At 39.3% G+C, this 26,544-nt stretch overlaps 2 protein-coding genes across 2 annotated transcripts in view; one reads left to right on the plus strand and one right to left on the minus strand.

The window, feature by feature from the left end:
- The first annotated feature begins 37 nt into the window (after positions 1-37).
- On the plus strand, positions 38-12,375 carry LOC124157293 (WD repeat domain-containing protein 83). The gene is made up of 6 exons (XM_046531891.1): positions 38-150; positions 226-361; positions 438-639; positions 780-912; positions 3,709-3,817; positions 5,649-12,375. The coding sequence occupies exons 1-6, from the start codon at positions 78-80 to the stop codon at positions 5,920-5,922; spliced, it is 927 nt and encodes a 308-aa protein (XP_046387847.1). The 5' UTR covers positions 38-77; the 3' UTR covers positions 5,923-12,375.
- LOC124157292 overlaps positions 11,945-26,544 on the minus strand; it is a 51,749-nt gene continuing 37,149 nt past the window's right edge. The window contains exon 15 of the mRNA XM_046531890.1: positions 11,945-24,516. Coding sequence (XP_046387846.1) covers positions 12,797-24,516 — 11,720 coding nt within the window. The 3' untranslated portion in view covers positions 11,945-12,796. The remainder of the gene's footprint in view (positions 24,517-26,544) is intronic.

The following is a 26,544-nucleotide window of genomic DNA, read 5'->3' on the forward strand; positions in this document are numbered from 1 at the left end:
TATATATCGATTTAAATTGTTTTTCTGATATATCGATCCTATTGCATCGATGTCTCCGGAGCCACTTCAAATTGAAGATGACTTTGGATGGTAAATGTTTACAAACTATTAATTGCCAGCAAGGAGCAGTGAGGGCGGTAAGATTCAACGGTGAGTATTGATTATCACTCTTCTTGTGATTGCAAGTTTCAGATGAGAAGCTCTTAGTTCTCTCTTCCCTTTTAGTTGATGGCTCATACTGTTTGTCCTGTGGTGGTGACAAGACCCTCAAATTATGGAATCCTCGCAAGGCTCTTTTATTAAAAACCTACAGTGGGCATGGAAATGAAGTCTTAGATGCGTGCGGGTCTTGTGACAACGGGTGAGTTTGAATAGAGTAAGGGATATATCTCCTTAAGAGTCCATAATCATATCATTCATCACCCAATGTTTTCCAGACAAATAGCATCTTGCGGAGCTGATAAGTCAGTCATTTTATGGAACGTAAGCACTGGGACCCCATTAAGGAGACTTCGAGCTCACGCTTCAAGAGTGAATTGTGTTCGGTATAATGAAGAATCATCTGTCATAGTGTCAGGTTCACACGACAATACTGTTATGTTCTGGGATTGCCGTAGTCGGAAAAACGACCCTATTCAGGTAAATTATGAGGTTTAATCCATATTCCTACCCACATTCATGAACCATCATCGTTATTCATTCGTGAACATTCATCGTTATTCATCGTGAACATTCATCGTTACCATCACCCCCATGCTAATTGATATTTCTGTTTTTAGGTGCTGAGGGATGCGAAAGATAGTATAAGTTCTTTGCAGGTTACAGATCATGAAATCCTTGTTGGTTCTCTAGATTGTCATTTTCGGAGGTATGATCTCAGGATGGCCGAAATGACTAGTGATTTCGTCGGAGGTAAGTGAAGTTTTTCTTAAAGCTTGACTTAAAAGTTAATTAGGTCACACAATCTTTATGACGCGTAATATTCGTGCATAAAAGTTTTTTTAGGGACTCATGGATAAAAAATTATTTAATTAAGATTTTTGCGTTCAATATTTGAGATCAGCGGCTAAAATTTTAAATATTTAAATGTTTACTTAAAAATTCTATCATCTTCTTTAAGCACTAACTTGCAGAGTGTGATACCAAATGAGATCACTACCTTTAAAAGGAAATGATGGATGTTGAGTTCCCCTTGCCTCAGTGGTCATTCTGTCTCGATATTATGATCACTCGTTGTAAGTACAGTGAATGCAGAATGATTTTTACTCCCCCCTTACATTCCAAGGTGATTGAAATTTATCTACAGGGAGATCTGAAATGGCCACGTAGGCTTTGTTTCACTCAGTCCTATGGCATCACTTGCTCATTGATCAGAATGGATCACTCGGTGTGCTGTATTTCGCCCAATGTTATCGAAACGTTTTGTAGTAGAATAATTGTAGTAGACAGATGTACCAGAATAATTGGCTGAGCATCAATGTTCAACTTAGACGTGAAAAGGTGACATATCTAGCAGACATCTCCATAACTAATGCTGCTAATTTAAACACCAAATACAAGAAAAGTGCCATAAACAGTCCCTCCCTTATTGAAGAAATAACTCAGATCTGTAAAAACATTGTAATGCCAAAACTGACCTACAATAAGCTTGGTGCCATTTTTTTAATTGACGATGTTTCATCTAGTTTAAAATATTAAAAGATGCATGTTTTTCTATCCATCCCTTATATTTCAGGCTATTCATGATGAGAAATCAGTGTTCTTACCTCTTTCACTGATGAGTTGATGGTCATGGCTATAGCTGGTCACTGATTTTGTACTGCTCTTTGGCTCTATGCATGGGCCTTGGGTAGTTCTTTGTTGTTTAGTTTCTTGTAGGCATTTCCTTCCCTTTAGGAAAGGTTCTTCCCGTGCAATCAAATAATTCAGGTCTGCATTGCCAATAGGGTGTGCTGAAAAATGACTTTATCGGAATCAAATTTGCTCTGCCTCGTATCTATCAGTTTTTCTAAATTGGATGATGGTAACCAGTGTTACATGAGCCATAAAGTTTAAAATTTTGCAAAATATCAGGCAGAATTTGTAAACAAACATTTAGGTATGGAGGAGAAATCACAGTAAATAAGTCCATTTTGATGATGTAATATCACACTCGGCTAGACATTTAGAGTGGTGTGTGTGGATTGCCTTCACTCGGAATTTGTTGATCATTCTTGCACATCATAAAACCATAAAATTCTTTTAACAGTCTTTATGTCCAGGTTGAGCAAAAATTCTTCCAAGTCGGATGGTGCCCAACCTGCCCTTCCATGGTTTTGGCCCTGGAGTGAACATAGTTACTGTTATTACTTCTCCGTGGGTGTTTGTCCCCAAATCCACCTGAATTTTCAGCATATTTTTAACTTTAGGCCCTTCTTTTGATGATTTGTGATTTTGTGTCTGAGTAAACAACCCCATTATCTCAAAAACTGATGCACTGTATGCTTGAACTGATTCATCAAAGAGTCTCCATTAAAGGATTTTAAAGCATCAGGAACAGATTAGTCATGTGTAATAGGGTAGTTTCCTTCATCAAAGGAAACGAAATGCAATAATTGCGATTCCTTACCCACCATTAGTGTATTCATGATATAAAAATTATTTGGTTTTAGAAATACCGGTTCAGACGAATGGCAATGATCAATTTTATCCTCATTTGAAAAATGCCAGATTGGCGCCTATGCGACACCACCCCACGTGACGTCAAAGGGAGTTTAGTTTCTAGTTTTAGTTTCTATACGAGTAGATAGGAGTTTTACATCTTTTGAGATTTCCAATGCATGCATGAGGCACAGAGCTCGGGGAAACATGTCTTAATAATCACCTATTAAAACTGGCTAAGGTCGGAAAGTTTTCTTCATTTGATAAGGTATTAATAATCCTTATTTAAGCCAAGCACTACCAGCCAGCAGGGTACTCAGCTACTCGCTAGCAGCCTGCGTCGTATCAGCGCTCAACTCGCCTCAAGGTCACCTCACAGGGCGGCAGCGGGAACCAAAAATATGCCACACGGAGAGATTTCCCGGCATTCATACTTACGCGTCGCGTTTTCGCGCGCTTGAAAATTTTCACTTTTCATTTAATAGCGAAAAATAGATATCGTCATTTAAAAATCTAAAAGCGTGAAATACGTACTCCAGGAGTAATAATCTTTCGATTTAGGCAATAAAAAAATAATAGGAAACCACCCTATTATGAAAGTCAACGCTTAAACCTTGGTTAGAAGATTTTTCTTCAAATATTAAAAACAATAGATGAGACTAATCCTTTTAATACCTTACTTTTGGATTAGTTGAACATCTTTTAGCCTCAAAGCTAAAAAGTGATTACTTTGGAACTTATGAAGCTTTTATTGTTCAGCTTTTCAAGTGAAAAAGAAATAAATCTCAATGGTACACCTGTACTCAAAGAAGGAATATTAAATACCTGGATTTCCATGTAATCTAAATTATAGGCTACACTAAGGATTAAATTTTAAGGATAAATGTAATCCACATAATGTGTACATACCTAAATGAAGACCTGCTTTTTGTTTTGAATTAGTCCTGGAATGTTCCTCTTTTCCATTTCTCCTTAGTCTGTGATTTTAGTGAAAAGGAATTATACTGAATAATTTTTGGTTGATATTTATGATATACTTATGTGCATCCTCTAATTCTTTTTTTGTAGAGCCTGTTACTTTTATCTCTTTCACCCGAGATGGCCAGTGCATGGTTGTGAGCTGTTCAGACAATACTGTTCGGCTTTTTGATAAAGATACTGGGGAACTTTTAGGAGAGTAAGTAGTTGTATCATTATATTATTATTAATTTTGTTACCATATAAGTAAAATACATTTTGAGGATTTATTTAGGAGTATGGTTGTTAATATATATTTGATTAAACTTTTTGGCCAAAATTATAAGAAACATTTTTGCATTTTTTAATTTCACATTTCATGATCATTTATAGGGTAATCCTAGCATAATAGGTGAAATTTGCGAGTCATTTTAAATGAAGAGCTATGACTCCGATTGTGTATTCGACTCCACATTATTTATTTGACTGACCATGGCTTCGATTTGAAATGTCCACATTAGAGATAAACACAGGCACAAACACGCAATCATGCATAACTGTCTGTTTGTATGTACCTGTGTATAATATCTAATGTTCAGGTTCATACAAGCTGATGGGTGGGTTACACTATATTTATTCCCTGATGGTGGCTTTCCGTGTTGAAACCATGGTCAGGCAAATAAATAATGGGGAATTATGAAGTCATAATTCTGCATTTGCAATGTTTTGCATATTGATTGTTCTAATTAATGCAATCTTGGTTTTTTTATGCTAATATCAGGTTCATACAAGCTGATGGGTGGCTCACACTATATTTATTACTTATGTAATCTATTATTATTTATGTATTTTTTAGTTTATGTATGTATTATTTATGTATTCCCAATTATTAATCTGAAATTCTTCTAGTTGAGGTAGGTTTGTTTGGAGTGCTTCACTAATCACCCCACCTTCTGATTTTATATATCCTTCCCAATAACGTGTTAATAAAACAGGGAGGTTGACTCAACATTTCCAAAGTAGAAAGCCGTCTATGTAGTGGTATCAATTCATCATAGAAAATTAAGTGGGCAAGCCACCCAGCATTTCTCTGCTTTGGTACAAGATTTTAAGAATTTACTTGTTTGGGCATCAATGATGAGTAAAAAAGCAAAATTGAATTCTTAAATCTAAAGGGGTTTGAGCATCTGTGATGGCTGGAGTGTTGTCCTCCCACCCTGTGGGCCTGGGTTCAATTAATGGAAGGTGATTGAAAATTTTCAGAGGTTGTATTATTCCTGCTTGAATTCTGTGTTTTGGGTACTTTGAGCTCATCCCTTCATCCATTGGATGGGCCATTAAGCCTCAATCCTGTTGCTGCCTTTCGCTAAAAGTAGGTAAAGGTTAATATGTATCAGTTTTCTCTCCACTCTTCCCTCAAATGACATAAGCTGTCAGAGCTGCTTTTTTCAAACACCTACCCATTTTAAATCTGAAAATACGACCAAAGAAAGCTAATTAAAGAATCATCATCAGAAGTCATCAATCCTGAGATAGGTTTTACACATCTCTCCATTCCACTCTACAATATGTTGGCCTTTTCTTAGCAATGTAATTCTTCTCTTTTGCATCCTTAACAACCTGTCCTGTGTGACTCATTCGGGGCCATCCCTTCTTCCAGTCCCCCTGTCTTTTGCGATTGTTAACCATGCCTCATGATGTGGCCAACTAAGTCTTCCCCTTTGGGTTTTTTAGGAGACTTCTCTTTTCTACCACTCATCTTAGCACTTCCTCATTATTTACTTGGTCGATCCATTTCATCTTAGTCATTCTTTAGTGACACCACATTTTTAATGTTTCACTCTTGACTTCTCTGCAGCTGAAACAAGTAATAGTCAGCGAAAAAGTGCTTATAGACATTTTATTTTATTCTCAAACCACCGAATACAGCTCATATTGGCCATTTTACATCGGGGTATTCAACAAATTTAACATGTAAATGTACACGAACAACCATGATAATAACTAGGTGGAGAATGTATGTGTGTGATAGATTTCACTTGCCTTTGCAGATATTCTGGACACTCAAGTGGTGATTACTGCATGGAAAGTGCAAGTATAGAAAGGGACACACATGTGATTTCTGGGTCAGCAGATGGCAATGTTTGGTGCTGGAGTCTGGTAGGAGGAGAAGTCGTGACTAAATTGCCACATGGTGGCAAAACCTCTGTGGTACACTCTATCAGCCCTCATCCTACTGAGTCATATATTTTGACTGCATCTGGAGCAACGGTTAGACTTTGGGGTTTTCCTGGTGTTGAAGAATTAGAAGAGGATGTGACTTAATTCGTATTGGTAATTAAAAATGTGATAATTTTAGTGAAAAATGGAATATTGATCTGTAGGAGGGTACTAAGCATTGGAAAGAAACTTGCTTTTCCAAAAATATGGTGTGATATAACCATATTCTTATACTTCTCCTGTGTTTTGGGAAGTTGTAAGTTATCATAAAGGACCAGTTTCTTCATGCTGATGTTGAAAGAACTTATTTTGTCGGAGTAAAAGCAGCGATTCTAAGTATGTAAATAGTGGCATAGATTTTCTTCCATGAATTGTTTTGTTTTTGTGAACTTTTCTTTGTAATCAGTAAACATTACATACATCTAACCTTTCATGTACTGGAATTCAACTTGGAAGGAGAGATGTGGTGGAATCTACTGCTAATAAAAATAGAAAAGACTATCCTAGATGTCCACTTTATAATTGTGTGTTCAGCTAGTTTCAATGCATTTGAATAATCTTCAGACACTAATTGGATACCATAAGACTGTGACTTACTTGGTTCAGACTGCTATGGGATTCAGCGGTGGGTCACATGTAGATTCATCTTCTTGTCACTTCAGAGAGATGGCAGTGCAACTTGTGATAAGCATAGCATCCATACAAGTAATTTCTGTTTTGATGAGTTTATGCCTAACTGGGAATCAACACGTCAAAAAATTAAAGGCTTCTAGCAGAAAGGAACTGACCCTCCTTCCTAATTGTGAGAAATTCACGTGTCTACGGCTAATTACAGGGGTGAATTATGAGGAAGGGGTAGTCTCCCCAGTGCGATTCCACAGTATAAGAAATGATTTTATCAATAATGGAAACCTATTAGTTCTTATTACTCTTTTTCCATAAGCTGGTAATACATTTATTTTCTAATGCATGTGCAACTGTATGCATTTTATACCAATCTCACCTAAGTATCACCAAGAGGCAAAATAAACTTTCTGGAAATATAGTATATCAAATTTTGTTCTTCATTATTAATTTCTCGCAAAGATCTATAAATATATTTTACACTGAAAAGATATTGGAGTGCATATTCCATGCAAATAGTTTACTCGGAGCTCTTTCCTCTATCTTACATTTTCACTCCCTCGTCTTCTCTATCAATGTATCCAGTACCACTCCTCAACTCCTTTTTCCCCTCATACCCGAGACCATGAAGACTACAGAGTCGCACAGTGCAAGTAGCACTAGGTGGAGTGTGTTGTGTATGGCAGGGTAGCTCTCACGATAGAGACATTTGCCTTCACTATCCCTTCCCCAAGTGGTATCATACCACTTTTCTGTGATGCCTATAAAACATGTTCCCTTACCACTAATTTATATTCATGACAATCTCCTTTCATTTTTATCAATAGTTCTCTCAATGACCACTAAACAAAACAGACCCTAATCACTTACAAAAGTTGAAACACACTTCAAACATGACATTACACTGGATAACCCATGAATGAAACATGCAAGTTCAGTAAGCTTGAAGTGGAGATAGACATACTGAAGTTAGTCTTTGGAAGCATTCATTGTGAACACACAAAAGTGGATGTAAATTTTGATATCAAATGGAATTTCTAGGGACTGCATTCACCTGTCTAGCTGCATTCTGATAATCACTGCAACTTTGCGAGATGTAAATGTATTAAATACCATCAAAATATAAACGGATACTGACAGAAGGTAATGGACTCCTCATAGACCATCTACAACCTTGTGACCGTACATCTTTACTTAAGAACGAATGACTCATCTCTAGGATTAATCAATGCCTCATTGAGTTGCAGTGTACCCATTCAAACCTTGGATGAGAAGGTGGGGTCAGTAAAATTTGGAAAAGGAGCGTAATTGGGGTGTAAGTAGATTTTGGGAATGAAGAGATGTATTATTCAAGGTGACCAACTATGCAGGTACATATCTATGTTATTATTGTGGCTTAGATATTTTCCTTTTAGTTCTAAGAAATACTCACCAGTCTTCGCCTTGTCATCTCAGTGAAGAACTGTGCTGTTGGACAAGGATGTACAAAATTTAAACCCTTTTTCATACCAAACGTTTCATAATTTATTGAGGTATTTATCAGCATACATAATGAAAATTAAGATGATAAATAAGAATTGGAATGGACAGTGGACTGATTATTAATGAATTGACTGAATTTTTCTTTTATAGGCATGAATTTTCAAAAACAATATTTTTTATTAGTTAATATATATTGAGGTATCAAAAACTAACTCTCACAAAATACAATTAAAGTTCCCCATTTAATTTCATACTTAGCTGCTTGCATGAAATAAAAAATGTGTTCACATGGAAATTATCTTAACCTCAGAAAAGAATTAATTTTAGAACATGGATGGTACAATATGAAATTATGTCTGTTTAATTACATGATGCATGAAAAGATATGTGATGCTTTCCAAAGGACTAAATGTAATGTAAAATTATCCTTGCCCAACATATAGTCCTAAAGGTTGTTTTATAGTTGTTTCTTCTATATTTCCATGTTAGTAATCCTTTGTGTTTAAGCATGAAACAGGAAGAGATGATGTAGTTAATTTATGATTAGTATTGCTAGAGGTATTTATGGTCAGGTACTCATATAATTATATTATACAATGGAAGTAGATAAGCCCAAAAAAAGCATAAAAAAGCTGATTCAGTAACTTTTGCATCTTGAAAATAGTAAGGTTTGTATTTTTGCTTAACATAGGCATCGACAAGTGTATCTGGTCTGGCGTAAATGTGCTGTAAGTCGTTGGGTCTCAATGTTTCAAGTTTCAATTTAGATTATTTCAAATGTTTTGGACTTTGGTTCATACATTTGGATTCTTGTTAGTTGTAAGAGTGGCTTTTTAGTAAACGAGTGAGACAAGCAGAACTTGATTTCCATGAAGCAATAGCATACATGTTTAGTAGAATTCATACATGTCATGAGAATAATGGCATTTATTATTTGGAAAATGTTAATTTATCATAGCAAGCTCAAATGTGCAAAAAATTCAGGCAAAGAAGAGCACATCATACACCAGAAAAAACAGCCTTAGTTCAGGTTTTCGTTCAGATTGTGAATTGACATGATAGATAGCATATTTTGATAACATTTGCTATAAATCACAGCCAGTAGTCAAGCAGATAGAAAATTAAGGTTGAGGTTGAATGGATGGTTGATTAAGGAGTGGATGTGCTGGTGAAGGAGAGCCCAGGAGAGAAGGACTATGATGCTGAAGCAGCCCAGAGCAGGGAGCAGTGGTGAACACTCATAAGCAACCCAGTCTTACTTAGGATGAGATTTACTGTGGAAGAACAAGAAGATACCAAAATTATCAGAAATTATTGGTACCATCAGGTTATAGCCATCACCACTTGCATGCATTTGGAGAAAGCTGAGGCCATTAATACCATTATGCCCATTTTAACCTAAATTGAATAGAATTTTATTCTTTGACCGGCAATTGCTTGCAGCAAACCTATTTCTCAGTGGAAATATGCATGTTTCCAGTAGAAATTTGTGTTAATGCGATAATGGAGATAATTTTTTTTGCAGATTCCTGGATTGTCTCAAAAGGGAGTAAAACATATGCGCCAACACACGTGCTGAAAATTTATCTTATTTATGTTATGTAGAGTCACTCTCTCATTTCTACAGGTTTTTTACTTAAAATTATGGACCTATTTGACAGTTCCACTTGAAAGTCTCTTTTTTAATTGTCAAAGTTTGGTAACGAAACTATGTTTGGTTGAAAAAATCATTGATGTAGATTAAAGGGGAAATTAAAAGGGACTTTTATTCAACAAGGATACTCCTACACTAAATATAATAATTGGTGCAAGATGCAGTGTGTATGAAGGTCTATGAATTTGAAATTACATATGAGCCAGTCCCATTACGTGGTAGCACGCTATGGGACTAGATCACTGAGAACCATTCCTATATAACGTATGCATATGACACAGATTTTAGCACCTGTCATTATCAATTATGAACAACAGTAGCAGGCTAATGAGTACCTGTACGCAAAGATTTTTATGTTCATTTACCTAAGTTTGCATGTACATAAATATCATTCTCATGCATGAATCAATAAATTAGTATACAAGGGTTGCACTCAACGAGGAATAGCATTGAAAGGTTGTGAATTCCAGAGCTTATGTCATCTTGAATATAAATGTTGGTAATCGGGTTTAACTATAGTTTATTTCCCAGTGGAATTTGAAATTCCCTAACATCAGTACCAGTGGTGGTGATTTTGGTAAATCCATTTAAATGCACAGTAGGTGACAGATAATGTATTGGTCAACAAGAGAATGCTCTGTTTTAATATTTGTGGTTGGGTATGACCTGTCATGAATGTGTAAAATATTAAAGGTCTAAAGGGTGTTAAAATACTGATATAGTGACGGCATATTTTCACACACACTAGATATTCTGGTGCCAGTGCCGGTGCTTGATGCTGTGTAATAAAATGGTAGCTTTCACATGATGACCAGTAATGCACCAGTGATGGGACCAGCCCCAAACAGTGCAGCTGGAAATGAACTCCACAGGTTGGATACCAGTGCTTTTAAATACACCCTTTCACACACATACCGGCTTTGCTGGTGCTGAAGAAGATTATTCATGCTTAAATACAATCTCCCATTTATGAAAACCGAAGTCAAACTAAGACCACTACTGGCACTGGTAATGGCAACGGCAGCCCTATGGCACCCTAATTGCTTAGGGACAGATAATGGGCTCTCAGCAAGAATTTAGAGAAGTGTAAAATAAAAAATAAAGTAATATAAAAGATGATAGTGGAAGGTTACTCGGGATTTCCACCGCGTCATCAAAACGTCAGCCTTGATGGAGTTGGAGAACCTGACCCGGAGGAAATCCCGAGTAACCTTCCACAATTCTACAAGCCGGGAAAGTCTGCGATGATTCTTCATAAAATATGATATATGTATGTGCATCCCAGTTATAGCCTGAACTCCAGAGTCATTGAGAACATCAGAGAATGGGTAACATAATTATAAAATTATCCTGAATGTAAGGAATGAGTACGCTCAATATCTTTTGCTTGATTTTGTTACTTTCCACCGAAGGATTAAAAAAATAATGGCTATAGAAGAGATAGCGCCACAGTCAAAACTAAATTACTTCATATATTGAGATGGCAATGGACTAAAATATTATTTATAGTTAATATTTTTACCAGAGAGTGTCATTCAATTGATATACAACCATTCCTGGTAGATGGTTGCATATTTTTTGTCACCTTCATGGAAATTGATTATTCATCACATGCATCCTTTTTCTGGATTAAAATTCAATTTAGCAAGAAGTTAAGTATAGTAAAACATTATTTCTGTACAAGAATTTATTTATTAAAAATTAACAAACTTTTATCCTAAAAATAACATTTACAATGGTGTAGATATACACAAGAAAGAAATTTTCAGGCTATAAATGTCTTGTAGACAAATCTTTTAAACCATGAAAATGCATTTAACAAATTCACTCAAGTACTTCATTGCAAAATTCAACTCCAAATCATTTTCAAATAAATAGTGAAAACTACAATAACAAGTGAATATTAATGAGGACCACTTTGCTTGATTGTTATCAACAGAAAGAAGCATTACTCAGGCAAGTATCATTACAAAGGCGAAGATATTCAACAGAATTTAATTTAAATGCCAATAGGGCAGGTCAATTTATTATCTCAATATGCATATTAAAACTATTTTATGACTTTTGAGCAGTATTTAAAAGTAAATGGCTGACATTAATGTTGTCATAAATGCAAATAAAACCCCAAGCATTGCTTACAAATATCCATGGAAAATGATTGCTTTAGGCAATAGCCCATTTCAAAAGCGATGTCTTGCAAGAAGATGCCATAGATGATAAGTGAAAATAGATTCGTTGACTCAGAAAAGGTAAATGCATAATACAATATTTACAGCATAAAACAATCATTGAAAGCTCAAATTTCATACCACACATTTAAAAACAAATAAAAGCAAAGACAACAATACAAATGCATTCTTTTTTTAAAAAAAGTCCATGAAATATCATGATTTTTACCTAATAACTGCAGCCATAAAAATGGTCTTCAATCACTTTGAGCACATTTTTTAAATGATTGCATGTACCTACAATTTGTTTTTAACTAAGGGATTTTCTGCTGTAGATTTTTCATACCACTTGTCCTTCAAGAGAATGGTCATTCACTAACACTCTCAAACAAAGCCTTGTCGCTGTATATGGGTATATTTCACCCAGATGACATCACTGAAGCTCTTTTTATGGGAACGTCACATTTGAGATGGTTGAATAGGTAAAGCTATAGATTGGTCGTGTTAGTCATTGGTCATGATCATATTCAGTCCACATTTTTGAGAACTTAATAGAAAGCCAATTAATATGAACTTCCATTATCCTCTCTACACCTAAAATACTCTTTCATATACTAGACACTAAACAAATGTCTTACAAAAAATGCACTCTAAAGGTAATTACTAGAAAAAATATTGTCGATCTCATTCAATACTCCTAAAAATCTGACTTCAACCATGACAGAGCCACCCAGCAACTAGCGTAAGGACGAAAATAATCAGGGCTTAGATTTCCAAGCATACAATTTATATCCTTGAGGTTTTACATATGTTGAAACAGTCTCTGAAAAGTATGCATCCACACCAAGTCCTGATTTTATTAGTTGCTGGAAAAGGCTTTTAAAAGCTCTGCGAGATTTTTTCAAACTTACATGAACCATAATTTACAGTTTTGGTAAAAATATATTAAATTTTACAGAATTGAAAAGTCCAATTAAAACAATTCTTGGAGCAGGATGGTGGAAAAATTACCAAAAAAGGTGTTCCAGTCTACTGATTGCGAGTTTGAACTTCAATAAACATAGAACACTAGAATAAACTTTCCTGACCACTCAAATGTCTTATGATTTCGCTTTCCCTTCAGGATAATGATAGGCCCATTATTATTATCCCTCTTGTTTATTTTGCCGACTGCTTTGTTTGCTTTGTCTCTAACTTGGTCTCCTTGAATGCCAGGGTTAAACAAATCCCAATCACTATGGAAATGGTGGAAATACATTTTAGATGTGTACTTCTTCCAATATTTCAACATCCTTGAGATACTCTGATCTCCAGGTAGAGTAAATGTGAATGAGAAGTGTCCAGCCATCATTTTTATTGTGTATGTATGAAACTTTCCGTGTTTGTAGATGGGGAAAAAGAAATTTCCTTCAATGTAGCCAGCTTTCCGCCCCATTTCCATCTCTGTAGCTTGCCACGTGATCCCACCATCCATCCGATGGGGATGGTGAGGATGTCCTGGATGAGATTCATTATGATGACTCCTTCTGTCAAATGCAGGCATTGGAATAATAGCTGGGAATGATCCAGTCCACATGGGCTTGGGACGGTGTCCTAAATTGTTACCATAAATCTGTCCAGACTTGACGACGCCAAAGAGCTTAATTTTTCTTTTTGGCTGGGGCTTTGGAGGGGCATAAGATGGGAATGAATTAGGGCGATAAGGAAAATCATTCATTTGTCCATAGGGAAAATTGCTTGAGGGATACGGCATGTCACGGGATGACACTGCAGGAGAGTTTCTTTTGGAAGAACTTTGGAGAAGCTTTGGAGTTTCTGCTGCAGGCAAAGTGTCTGGAAGGAGTACAATTGCTTCACCTGTGAAGGTGAAACCTTTCAGGCCGTAATTTCCTAAGAAAATAATAGACATGACAGTTGGTGTTACAGCAGCATCTGGTACAGCTGTCAACTGCTTCATATTCATTGCCAGATGTGTGTTTTTGTCAGTTGGTGTTTCAGGTTCCTCATCAGTGTAGTCAGCCATGTATGAATCATATTCATCATGAGAAACACCCAATATGACATACGTGGTGTATTTCCCGCTATTCGGAACCAAGTCTGCAAGATTCTGTGTTCCATTGAATTTGACAACGAAAGAAAATTCACCAGACAAGTACTCAAAGTTTTCAGTGCCATTTGAAGGAACGAAAATGGGGACTACAAATGATCCCTTAATCTGTGCACCATTGCCGATGGCAGTGTTACGAGATATTTGACCGGCCCATTGCACTGGACCTCCAACATATGATGAATTAGTGGAGTATTTGTTGAAATAGGAAGGCAGGGTTGTGAATGGTACTGAACCATCCCATAAAGTCTTCTCTCCAAAAACAGGTGAGGTTGAAGTGATTTTTCCAGCAAGAATGTTCATGGGTAGTCTCAATGTGGTTCCAGCTGACGTGTCTTCTGCAGCCTTCTGCGAAGATTGTTGGTCCAAAGCAGTGAATAATGTGGTGGGCATGGGTGGGAAGATAGCTGTTATGTTACCATCCCAGTAAAAGGCTGTTTTGTCAGCAGAGTAATTTCCCCATAGAACCACCGGAACCCTTGGCATGGAAGAATGTATGCCACCACTTACTCCAAGGTTTGATGTTAATATCATCATGTTCTCCACTTCTTTTATGGTTTCCAAGTCATAACCTGAAGGATCGGCTATACTGCTAGTCTTATACTCTCTGAATATCAATGGTGAGTTAAATGTTCCTGTTGGAAATGATGACCCCAGCTCAGTGTTATTATAAATTACACTCATCACCAGCTCAAAATCTCCATCCCATTCATCCACAGAGAAAGCGCTAGGGTTGCCATGGTTAAACACAGGTACTGAGAAGGATCCCTTGAATGATAAGCCATTAGTTACTGAAGAGGTCAGAGCCATATTGCCACTCCATGTGACACCACCTGTTCCATTGTAAAAAGTTGGATTATAGGGCCAGTTGAAGACATCAGCATTTGGAGAAATTGAGTCAAAAGGAGGCACCGATATAGCAAGAGGAAGGGTTCCACTCCACCAATATGTCTTGCCAGCTTTGCTGAGGCCCATTACATTGCCTGACTTGACTGTGCCAGTGATATATGGACTAGCAGCACCAATTTGAAGCTTGGTGGATGTTTCCATGTCTTCCACTATGCTTTCATATTCTAAGGATGCTGCATTAGTTAAATTTCCGGGAATGATGACAATAGCATCACCATTAAAGGTGAACTTTTCGGCATCATAGTATCCAAAGAAGCAAATTGGCATTGGAATCAAATCACCAGTGTCTAAATCTGGATTTTCACTCTCTATTGAACTCATCATATCATTCAGAGCCATGTCCATCAGAACATTGTTCTTGGCTTCAATCTGAGACTGCCTCAAAGACAATTCAACATTTGGATGAGCCGGGGCAATGGTGAGTATCGATGAAAATTTACCCCCAGTTGGTACATAATCAGCAATGTTTTCAGGGCCACTGAAACTAATTTGCATTGAAAAATCCCCGGTCATGTACTCTAATGCTTCAGAGTCATTAGAATGAACAAATACAGGCACTGAAAAGGTACCTTCAATTTGAGCACCGTTTCCTTCAGCAGCAGCTCGGGAAATATGCCCAGTCCACTTCATTGGACCACCAATGAAGGAAGTGTTTTCGGAATAACCGTTAAAATATGACTGAAGAGTTGTGAATGGGATTTTACCATCCCACAGTACCATTTCTCCTACACCCGATGACTTGACAGTGAGGCTACCAGATTCTATCTTGAAATTCAACTTAATATTTTTCCTCTGAGGGGCATACAGTCCCTCTTTCAGTCTCAAAGATCGGGAATGAGAACGGGATGGTTCAGTATCTTTGCCATGAGAACGACCAAGATGATTTCTACGCCTTTCAGTCAGAGGACCATACCATTCCTCAGTTTTACGCTTTGGTCTAACTAGAGCAGATACATTGGTAGGAACGATTGTGATTCCATCACCACTGAAAGTGAAGTGAGTATCATCGTAGTCACCAAAGAAACATGCTGGCAAAACCATCACAACACTTGGATCTTCATTCATGCTATCCTCTTCCATCAATTTTGTCAGCTTATTAACTCCTAGGTTGATGAAAGGATTGTTGGAGCTCTCCAGTGCTAGTTGTACGCTAGGTTTTCCAGGAGCTATGGTAATTATTGAGGAATATGTTCCCGCATTAGGCACCCAATCCACTATATTTTGAGTTCCCGTGAAACTTACGCTCATTGAAAAGTCTCCAGTCATAGTTTCAGCCATCACTTCACCATTTGAGTGGACAAAAACAGGTAGCATATATGATCCCTCAAAAGTGGCACCATTCAACACATCAGTGCTGCGGGTGATGTGTCCAGTCCACTTCATAGATCCACCAATGTAGGATGTATTTGGATTAGGGCCATTGAAGTAAGAGGTTAGGGTTGTGAAGGGAATTTTTCCATCCCAAATTAACTTCTTTCCAAATATTGGTGATGAAACAGTCATACTCCCGGTTAGTATTTTAAATGGCAACTTCAGATTTTGGCTTGGTGGTGCGACATCAGAATCTGCATCAGCAAGCATCATGGCACTTGACCTTGCTGGCAAGGAAACCCTATGTCTGCCCAAGTTAACTTTTGGCATTTGACGTTTTGGTTGAACCAAGGCAGAAACATTGGTGGGAACAATGGTAATGCCGTCACCACTGAAAGTGAAGTGGGTTTCATCATAGTCACCAAAGAAGCAGGCAGGCAAAACCATCACTAAATTGGGATCTTCTTTCTCACTTTCTTCATCCATCAGCTTTGTCAACTTGTTGACTGCCAGAGTCATGAAGGGGTTGCTTGTACCCTCCAAAGACAGCTGCACACTAGGTTTTCCAGGAGCTATGGTAATTATTGAAGAATAAGTTCCAGCATTAGGCACCCAGTCCACTATGTTCTGTGTTCCTGTGAAGCTCACACTCATTGAAAAGTCTCCAGTCATTGTTTCAGCCTTGACCCCACCATTTGAATGCACAAAAATAGGTAAAATATATGTTCCCGCAAAGGTAGCACCATTCAACACATCAGTGCTTCTGGTTATGTGCCCTGTCCACTTCATTGAACCACCTATGTAAGAAGTGTTTGGATTGGGACCATTAAAGTATGAGCTAAGAGTAGTGAAAGGAATTTTTCCATCCCAAATAACCTTCTTTCCAAAGCCAGGAGAGGAAACAGTCATGCTCCCAGTCAATATTTTGAACGGCAACTTCAGATTTTGACTCGGTGGTGTCACCTCAGAATCAGTATCTGCAGCCAATGTATTCATTGGGACCATTACAGGGCTTGCTGGAGCTTCAAAAATAACAGTGGCATTTCCTTCCCAATAGAAAATGGATTTATCCAAAGAATAATGTCCCCATAATATTATAGGGGTTCTTGGCAATGATGCTTGGACAGAACCACTTGATGCTAGAGTATGAGACATCATCATCAATGTCTGTATTTCATTGACAGCATTCGAAATGGAGCTCAACATGTCCCCTGTAGCACCAGGTTTATGTTCTCGGAATACCAAGGGTGAGTTGTGGGTACCTCCAGGGAATGAGTCTATTAGAGGGCTATCAACATACAGATCCATTTCTATTTCAAAACTTCCACTCCACACATCCACAGAGTATGCGCTAGGGTTACCATGAGTAAATACTGGGACATTGAATGATCCTGCCACAGATAGACCACTTTTACCAGATTTTGAGATTCTTGATAAAGAACCCTTCCATGTCACACCCCCTGATCCGTTGTAAAATGTTGGTGTGAAGGGCCAAGTGAATATCCCAGCATTTGGAGAAACAGTGTCAAATGCAGGGATTCCTATGGGAACTGGGTAAAATCCACTCCACCAATAACTTCCACCACTAGTGCTTTGACCCATGAGATTACCTGAAGTGACCTTACCAGTAATGTAGGACCTTGTCATTGCCGCAGGATTTGGGGCAACTCTAACAAAAGAGGACTGCTCAACCATGCCAGGGGTAACTACAGGCAAGCCTTCAATTATAACAGTTACAGCTCCATTCCAATAGAATTCAGTCAAGTCTACAGATTTAGTTCCACGAAGCAGCATAATAACTTTCAATGGTGTTGTTGTATCTGGATCACTGGCTGTCATTACTGCTGCCAGTTTTCTTGATCGGGTTGATGTTATTGCATCAGTAAAGTACACGGAGGATGTGAAGTTACCCATGTTAATCAAGGCCATTAAACCAGTGAGAGACACAGGAGTACCTGTAGTAGAGGAGGCATTGACAGTGACACTGAAATTTCCACTCCAGTTCTCAATTGTTGGACCAGGCCAAGGGCCAATGACACTGGCCGGGAAGTAGTACACAGGGTAACTGAGGGATCCATTGATTTGCAGATCATTTGTGGCTTCATTGATAATTTTCACAGAAAGATTAGACCAAGTCAATTCACTTTTATACGTTGTCTTTGCAGGACTAGCAGGGGCTCCAAGCTGTCTGGCAGATGAAGTGAGAGGTGTCTTGCGATAGAATGGAGACTGAGGGAGAGTTACTGGGAATACTCCATTCCAGGTATAGTTTTTCCCTGTTCCATTAGTATTCAGTACACTTGCCATGCTGACAGTACCTGTACTGACTTGTAAATCCAGTGATGGTGTCACAGCTCCAGCCATAGCAGGACTAGCACTGGCATACGTACTGAATTCCTTTGCAACAGGTGGTGGAGTTGGTAAACCACGAATGATAACTGTAGCTGCTCCATTCCAATAGAATTCAGTGAGGTCAACTGATTTTGTACCCTTCAGCAACATAATTACTTTCAATGGAGTTGTGGTATCTGGGTCACTTGCAGTCATTGCTGCAGCAAGCTTTCCAGACTGTGCTGCTTTCTTTGCTTCTGTGAAGTATACAACAGATGTGAACTGACCCAAGTTAATTAAGGCCATCAAGGTGGTGAGTGGCACAGGAGTTCCTGTCGTTGCATTTGCATTAATAGTGACACTGAAATTTCCACTCCAGTTTTCTATAGTTGGACCAGGCCAAGGGCCAATGACACTGGCCGGGAAGTAGTACACAGGGTAACTGAGAGATCCATTGATTTGCAAATCATTAGTGGCAGTATCAACCATTTTCACAGAGAGGTTAGACCATGTGAGCTCGCTTTTGTATGTTTTCTTTGCTGAGCTAGCCGGGGCTGTGAGTAATCCTGCAGACATGTAAGATGATGTGAGAAGTGTCTTGCGGTAAAATGGGGATTGAGGAAGAGTTATTGGAAACACTCCATCCCAGGTATAATTCTTTCCGGTTCCATTTGTATTAAGAATACTTGCCATACTAATAGTGCCTGAAGTGATCTGCAAATTCAATGGTGCTGCCACACCCCCAGCTGCGGCTGCAGGACTGGCAGCAGCATATGTACTGAATTCAGTCGCAACTGGCGCTGCAGCTGGTAAACCACGAATGATAACAGTAGCTGACCCACTCCATAAAAACTGAGTCAAGTCCAATGACTTCGTTCCATGAAGCAACATGATTACTTTCAAAGGCGATGTAACATCTGGATCACTTGAACTCATAGCAGCAGCAAGTTTTGATGATTGCGTTGATTTTTTTGTTTCAGTAAAGTACACAGAGGATGTGAAGTTACCCATGCTAATCAATGTCATTAAGTCACTTACAGGGGGAGGAGTTCCTGTTGTCGAATTTGCATTGACAATGACACTAAAATTTCCACTCCAGTTCTCAATTGTAGGGCCAGGCCAAGGGCCAAGAACTTTACCTGGGAAATAGTACACTGGGTAACTGAGGGTTCCATTGATTTGCAGATCATTGGTGCCTGTATCCATCATTTTCACAGAAAGGTTAGACCATGTTAGCTCACTGTTGTAGGATTTCTTTGCAGAGCTTGCTGGGGCCGTAATTTGTCCTGCTGATGAAGTAAGAAGTGTCTTGCGGTAGAATGGGGATTGAGGAAACATTACTGGGAAAACTCCATCCCAGGTATAGTTTTTCCCAGTTCCATTAGTATTTAAGACACTAGCCATGCTGATTGTACCTGAGGTGAGTTGTAACTCCAAAGGTGATGGAGGTGGTCCTCCAGCAGCTCTCAAATGATTTCGAGTTAACATAGCATTAAGAGAAGTGAGCATGGTGGTATCAGTTGGCAAGCCAGTTATTATAAGAGTGATAACACCATTCCAATAGAATTCAGTCATATCCAGGGATTTAATTCCATGAAGAAGCATTGTAACTTTCAAGGGAGAGGTAGCATCAGAACCAGCTGCACCCACTCCTGAAGCAGCCAATTTTCCAACCTTCTCTGACTCTTTTTCTTCAACATAAGTTATGGTGGATGTAAAATTGCCCATTTTCAACAAGGCTAGCACATTATCAACTGATGTCGGAGAGCCAGTCGTAGAATTTGCATTTACGACTACACTGAAGTTTCCATTCCAAGTCTCAACTGTTGCACCAGGCCATGGGCCAGTGAAAGTTTGAGGGAAATAGAATACAGGAAAACTGAGAGTACCATTGATCTGTAGGTCATTAGGGCTTGAGTCATTCATTTTCACAGAAAGATTAGACCATGTCAGCTCACTCTTGTAAGACACTTTCCCAGCACCAGCTGGGGCTGCTAGGGGTGAATATGGAGGGTCCAGGTCAATATCTGTACCAGTGACAAGCAATGGATCCTTTCTGTAAAAAGGTGACTGAGGTAAAGTTAGAGGAAACTCACCATTCCATGTTATGTTTTTTCCCGGGGCATTTGAGCTTAGGGTGCTTGACATAGTAACAGATGCTGAGGTGATTTTCAAAATCAAAGGCCCAGGGCCACCTCCACCAGCAGCTTTTAATTTGCTTTGCTCAAACCCATATCTATCAAACATGGAGTTGCCTCCACTAAACCTTCCACCATAGCTGCCTCCATCAAACATTCCACCACCTCCAAATCCTCCATCAAGACCACTAAACCCTCCATCCTGGCCTCCATTGTTGTGTCCTCCACCTCTTCCACCATTTCTGCCTCCATCAAACATTCCACCACCTCCAAATCCTCCGTCAAGACCACCAAACCCTCCGTCCTGGCCTCCATTGTTGTGTCCTCCACCTCTTCCACCATTGCGTCCCCTGCCTCCTTTTCCATGGGCCATTAGAGTATTTGGTCCCATCTGAGGAACAATAATGGAGGCACTTCCATTCCAGTAGAATATTGACTTATCTATTGACGTGAATCCATGCAATATGATTGGCATTGTGATGTTGGCAACATCATCATCAGTAGACTCAGGTGGAGCCATAACTTGTGGGGTAGATTTGAATATTATTGGTGACTTATATTTTACACCCGATCCTAACATTTTGAGTGACGTAGCTAGAGGCAAAGTCCCAGGAGCAGGTGAAGAACGTAACTTAATACTGAAATCTCCCTGCCAGATTTGCAATGCAAAACCAGAAGGTGATGATCCATGAAGGAAAACAGGAAAGCTGTAGGTTCCATTGAGCTCAACATCATCAGAGCCATCAATAGGCATTAGTGATCCAGACCATGTGATACCATTTCCTGGGCTACCACTCTTGCCTGATGCAGCCGCTTTTACAGGAGCAATGACTGTCCTGTCAAAAGCTGGCTGAGGTATTGCAACAGGTAACTTTCCATCCCACCATGTAGTGACCACAACTTTGGAATTATCAGCACCAGGGTCTGTTGGTGGACCGACTTTAGCTTTAACCAAACCCCACACAGCTGTAACATCCACTAGAGTAGAGACTGTCTTAGGTTTGACCATCCCACCACCAGGAGCTCCAAGCACAGGCACTACTGACGGGGGAATGATAATAGACACATTTCCATCCCAGTAAAACTCAGTGTGATCCAAAGAAAAGGCCCCATAAAGTAAAATAGGTGCCATTGGCAACTTAGGACCTACTTTGCCAGCTTCTGCCATGAGGTTTTCAAACTCTTGACCAGATAATGAGGAATCAACCCCTGTCAGTGGTTCCATTTTAAAGAAGATTCCTGAATTGTACGTTCCCTGCAGTGTTGGCATTGCCATAGGGGTGGCTGTAGGAGCAATGTCTAAGTAGATGTCAAAATTTCCAGTGTATGTGGTCATGCCAAAATCAAATGCTGTGGCACCATGCTTAAACACTGGAACTGAAAAACTACCCATAAGGTGAGCATTTGTGGGACCAGATGATGTTAGAGATCCTGTCCACGTTACGCCACCACCACCATGATAAAATGGAGGAATAATTCCAGGTGGTAATGCAGGAGCTACACCTGCTGCAACAGCAACCTTTTGATCAAAGAGGTGAGCAGGAAGTGTCACAGGAAAGATGGTTGATGGTGATATTGCTTTTATATTTGTGCCATCTGACCCTGTAGCTGTTATTGAAGCTGAAGCCACTGTTCCTTTAATGAATGGTGAGGGAGCAGCTGCTGGTGGAGCAGCAGCTGCTTTTGGTTTTGCTATCCTTCCACCAGAAGCTGCAAGCACTGGTGTTGCTGGTGGTGGAATGACAATGGACACATTTCCATCCCAGTAAAACTCGGTGTGATCCAAAGAAAAGGCCCCATAAAGTAAAATAGGTGCCATTGGCAATTTAGGACCAACTTTTCCTGCCTCTGCCATAAGGTTTTCAAATTCTGCAGAGGATAGTGGTGAATCAGCAACTGCTGGTGGTTCCATTTTGTAGAATATGCCTGAATTGTACGTTCCCTGCAGTGTTGGCAATGCCATAGGGACAGCTGTAGGAGCTACATCTAAGTAAATGTCAAAATTTCCTGTGTATGTGACCATGCTAAAATCAAATGCTGTAGCGCCATGCTTAAATACCGGAACTGAAAAACTACCCATAAGGTGAGCATTTGTGGGACCAGATGATGTTAGAGATCCTGTCCACGTCACGCCACCACCACCATGATAAAATGGAGGAATAATTCCAGGTGGTAATGCAGGAGCTACACCTGCTGCAACAGCAACCTTTTGATCAAAGAGGTGAGCAGGGAGTGTCACAGGAAAGATGGTTGATGGTGTTATTGCTTTTATATTTGTGCCATCAGACCCTGTAGCTATTATTGATGCTGAAGCCACTGTTCCTTTAATGAATGGTGAGGGAGCAGCTGCTGGTGGAGCAGCAGCTGCTTTTGGTTTTGCCATCCTTCCGCCGGAAGCTGCAAGTACTGGTGTTGTTGGTGGTGGAATGACAATGGACACATTGCCATCCCAGTAAAACTCAGTGTGATCCAAAGAAAAGGCCCCATAAAGTAAAATAGGTGCCATTGGCAATTTAGGACCAACTTTTCCTGCCTCTGCCATAAGGTTTTCAAATTCTGCAGAGGATAGTGGTGAATCAGCAACTGCTGGTGGTTCCATTTTGTAGAATATGCCTGAATTGTACGTTCCCTGCAGTGTTGGCAATGCCATAGGGACAGCTGTAGGAGCTACATCTAAGTAAATGTCAAAATTTCCTGTGTATGTGACCATGCTAAAATCAAATGCTGTAGCGCCATGCTTAAATACCGGAACTGAAAAACTACCCATAAGGTGAGCATTTGTGGGACCAGATGATGTTAGAGATCCTGTCCACGTCACGCCACCACCACCATGATAAAATGGAGGAATAATTCCAGGTGGTAATGCAGGAGCTACACCTGCTGCAACAGCAACCTTTTGATCAAAGAGGTGAGCAGGGAGTGTCACAGGAAAGATGGTTGATGGTGTTATTGCTTTTATATTTGTGCCATCAGACCCTGTAGCTGTTATTGAAGCTGAAGCCACTGTTCCTTTAATGAATGGTGAGGGAGCAGCTGCTGGTGGAGCAGCAGCTGCTTTTGGTTTCGCCATCCTTCCACCAGAAGCTGCAAGCACTGGTGTTGCTGGTGGTGGAATGACTATAGACACATTTCCATCCCAGTAAAACTCAGTATGATCTAAAGAAAAGGCTCCATAAAGTATAATTGGAGCCATTGGCAATTTAGGACCAACTTTGCCTGCCTCTGCCATAAGATTTTCAAATTCTGCAGAGGTAAGTGGTGAATCAGCAACTGCTGGTGGTTCCATTTTGTAGAATATCCCTGAATTGTATGTTCCCTGAAGTGTTGGAACTGCCATAGGGGTGGCTGTAGGAGCTAAGTTTAAGTTGATATCAAAATTTCCTGTATATGTGACCATGCTAAAGTCAAATGCAGTAGCACCATGCTTAAACACTGGCACTGAGAAACTACCCGTAAAGTGAGCTTTTGTGGGATCAGAGGATGTTAGGGACCCTGTCCATGTTACACCACCACCACCATGATAAAATGGTGGAATAATTCCATCTGGGAGTCCAGGAGCTACACCGGCAGCAACAGCAATCTTTTGATCAAATAGGTGTGCGGGAAGTGTCACAGGGAAAGTGGTTGATGGCTTCATTGCTGTGATATATGTACCATCTGATCCTGTGGCTGTGACAGAAGCTGAAGCCACTGTTCCTTTAATGTATGATGAACCAAAAGCTGCTGAAGGTGCAGTAAGTCCTTTTGACTTCTTCGGCATTGTTTTCACATTCATGGAAAAGGGACTAAGTTTAACATGGCCTACCATGCTTTTATCCTTCCATGCAGACAAACGAAGACGTGGAATGAATTCACACATCATACGTGGATTGCCATCATCAACAGCTTGCATGACCCACTGCTGGACACGGTCAACACCAGAGTTTTCGCAGATGATAGCTGCCAAAGACGACCTTCGAATTTCATCCAGCTGATCTGTTGGGAAAAACAAGAAAAGGAAGTCATAATTGACATTTGTTTCAAATGTCAGTTAAATACCAATTGTTTATCAATCAACCTATTTAGGTATGAATGTACTAATTTCAATTTTTTCATGGCAAAAAATCATCAAGGTAAAAAGGTTCTATCACCATGATTAAAAGAGATACCAAGGTCAGGAGATATACTTCAACCCTTAATTTAGAAACTATATTCTCAAATGCCCACAAATCACCCAGAGAAGGCAAGACAGGAAGAAGGGGATGAATAAAAAAAGGCTGAATCTGGAATGAAAAATTATCCCTGATAATGAACTGAAGACACAGAAATACATGCACTGTTTTGATTACAAATGTGCTTATGATTTAATACACCACCTCATCAAGTACACACATTGCTAAAACTATAACAGAACTACATAGCACAGGTCAGGAGGTATGTATTTAGCTCATTGTGGCAATGGAGTGTAACTGACAAGTTAAAATTAAGCGTCTCAAAAACTCAACAATTGCTGATCAAAAATGATGCTTCTCAAAGTTTTAATCACTCAACGCACAGCAAAGTCCATCTCATTGTCAGTCCGACAACAAACTCAAAATTCATGGGACTAACAGAAAAGGGCAATCACATCCATCACAAGTAATTCTAGAAGGCATACTTATAGGCTACTGTTTATGGAGCCAGGACTACTGAATGTATTTTGCCTGTGAATTTTTAAACTTTCTGTACTCATTAAGGTCAATAACCATTGATTAAAGGCAAATGATGATAACTACAAGTTTCTAACAAGGTCCAAGTCACATGCATATCACCCTCCTCAAGTTTAAAATGACCTTTACAAGCCCTTATGCTATGTGTTCAAAAATGTACAACTCACTCTCCCATGAATGAGGAACTTGCATGGGTCGTAGATTGCTCTAAAAACTATTTTGAATAAGTCAAATGGATACATTAGCTCGCAAAAATACCTTCAGTTTCTCCATTCAACATCAAAAGAAATAAAAAAATTGCATTTAAAATCGAGAAAAATTTCTCTGAGCCGACCACTGCGCGAAGACACCCGAGCGTTGCCGAGGCCAGGCGTGACGTCATAGGTGCCTAAACAACCGTAGGGAGTAGGGAAATACGCTGAGCGCATGGTGTAAAATTTGTTTTGAGGGAGTATTTAGCCGCTCATCGTCACTTTATTTTGTTCTGTTATTCTTGGGCAAGTTCTCCTATTGCTATTGTGCCTAGATTATTACTTGGGATATTAATAATGCGGCATCGGGATTATGAAATACAAGCGTTTCACTTCGTGTGTTTTGGTTATCAGAAAAATGGATGATAACGTTGCCACTCGTTCGAATAGTACACCTGAAATTCATCTACGTCTACATAATACCCCGCAAGCCGCCTAAAAGGCGTGTGGCATGGGGTGTTAGGACACCAGCCTTTTTTTAGGACACCAAAAATTGATGCCACGACCCTCATGGAATTTGTTAAGACAAATTATTGCTATACGTCGGCGGCAAATCGAGTTCTAAAAGAAACTTGTAATACTGGAGGATAACGATCGTAAGCTGTGCTGTTGACATTAGAGTAAGCTGTGCTGTTGAATTTGGCAACGCCGGATTAACGGAGAAGGTAGTCCTATCCGTCCTACGGTACGAATTCACAGCAAAACAGTCTGCACACAATACACATGTGAGATCGCGAATCGGTTCCGCTGCCAACACACACACAAGCTACCATTGAAATAAATTCTACCTATATTATTTAAATCCATAAACAATATACTAGCATATACCATAAAAATATAATGGGAAATAGGCAAATACTCTTATCAAAAACTGGATGTCACTATCATATTCGTATATTCATCACGTACAACTTACAATAACAGAACTCGTTATGATGAATACAACTATTTATTCACTGATTTAAACCCTTAAATTAGCCCACACAGGTGACATTTCTCACTACTATTCGTTGAAATAATGGAATAACAAACTTCACACAGAGTTTTTATTTCAATAGCGTGAT

Source organism: Ischnura elegans, chromosome 4, assembly GCF_921293095.1.
Source record: "Ischnura elegans chromosome 4, ioIscEleg1.1, whole genome shotgun sequence".
NCBI classification, from domain to species: Eukaryota; Metazoa; Arthropoda; class Insecta; order Odonata; family Coenagrionidae; genus Ischnura; species Ischnura elegans.

Excerpts from the sequence above, each read along its gene's own strand:
- LOC124157293 (XM_046531891.1), top strand. The coding sequence starts at position 78 with ATGACTTTGGATGGTAAATGTTTACAAACTATTAATTGCCAGCAAGGA. Across the intron at positions 362-437 it reads TGCGGGTCTTGTGACAACGG|ACAAATAGCATCTTGCGGAG; the intron begins GTGAGTTTGAAT and ends AATGTTTTCCAG. Across the intron at positions 640-779 it reads GGAAAAACGACCCTATTCAG|GTGCTGAGGGATGCGAAAGA; the intron begins GTAAATTATGAG and ends TTCTGTTTTTAG.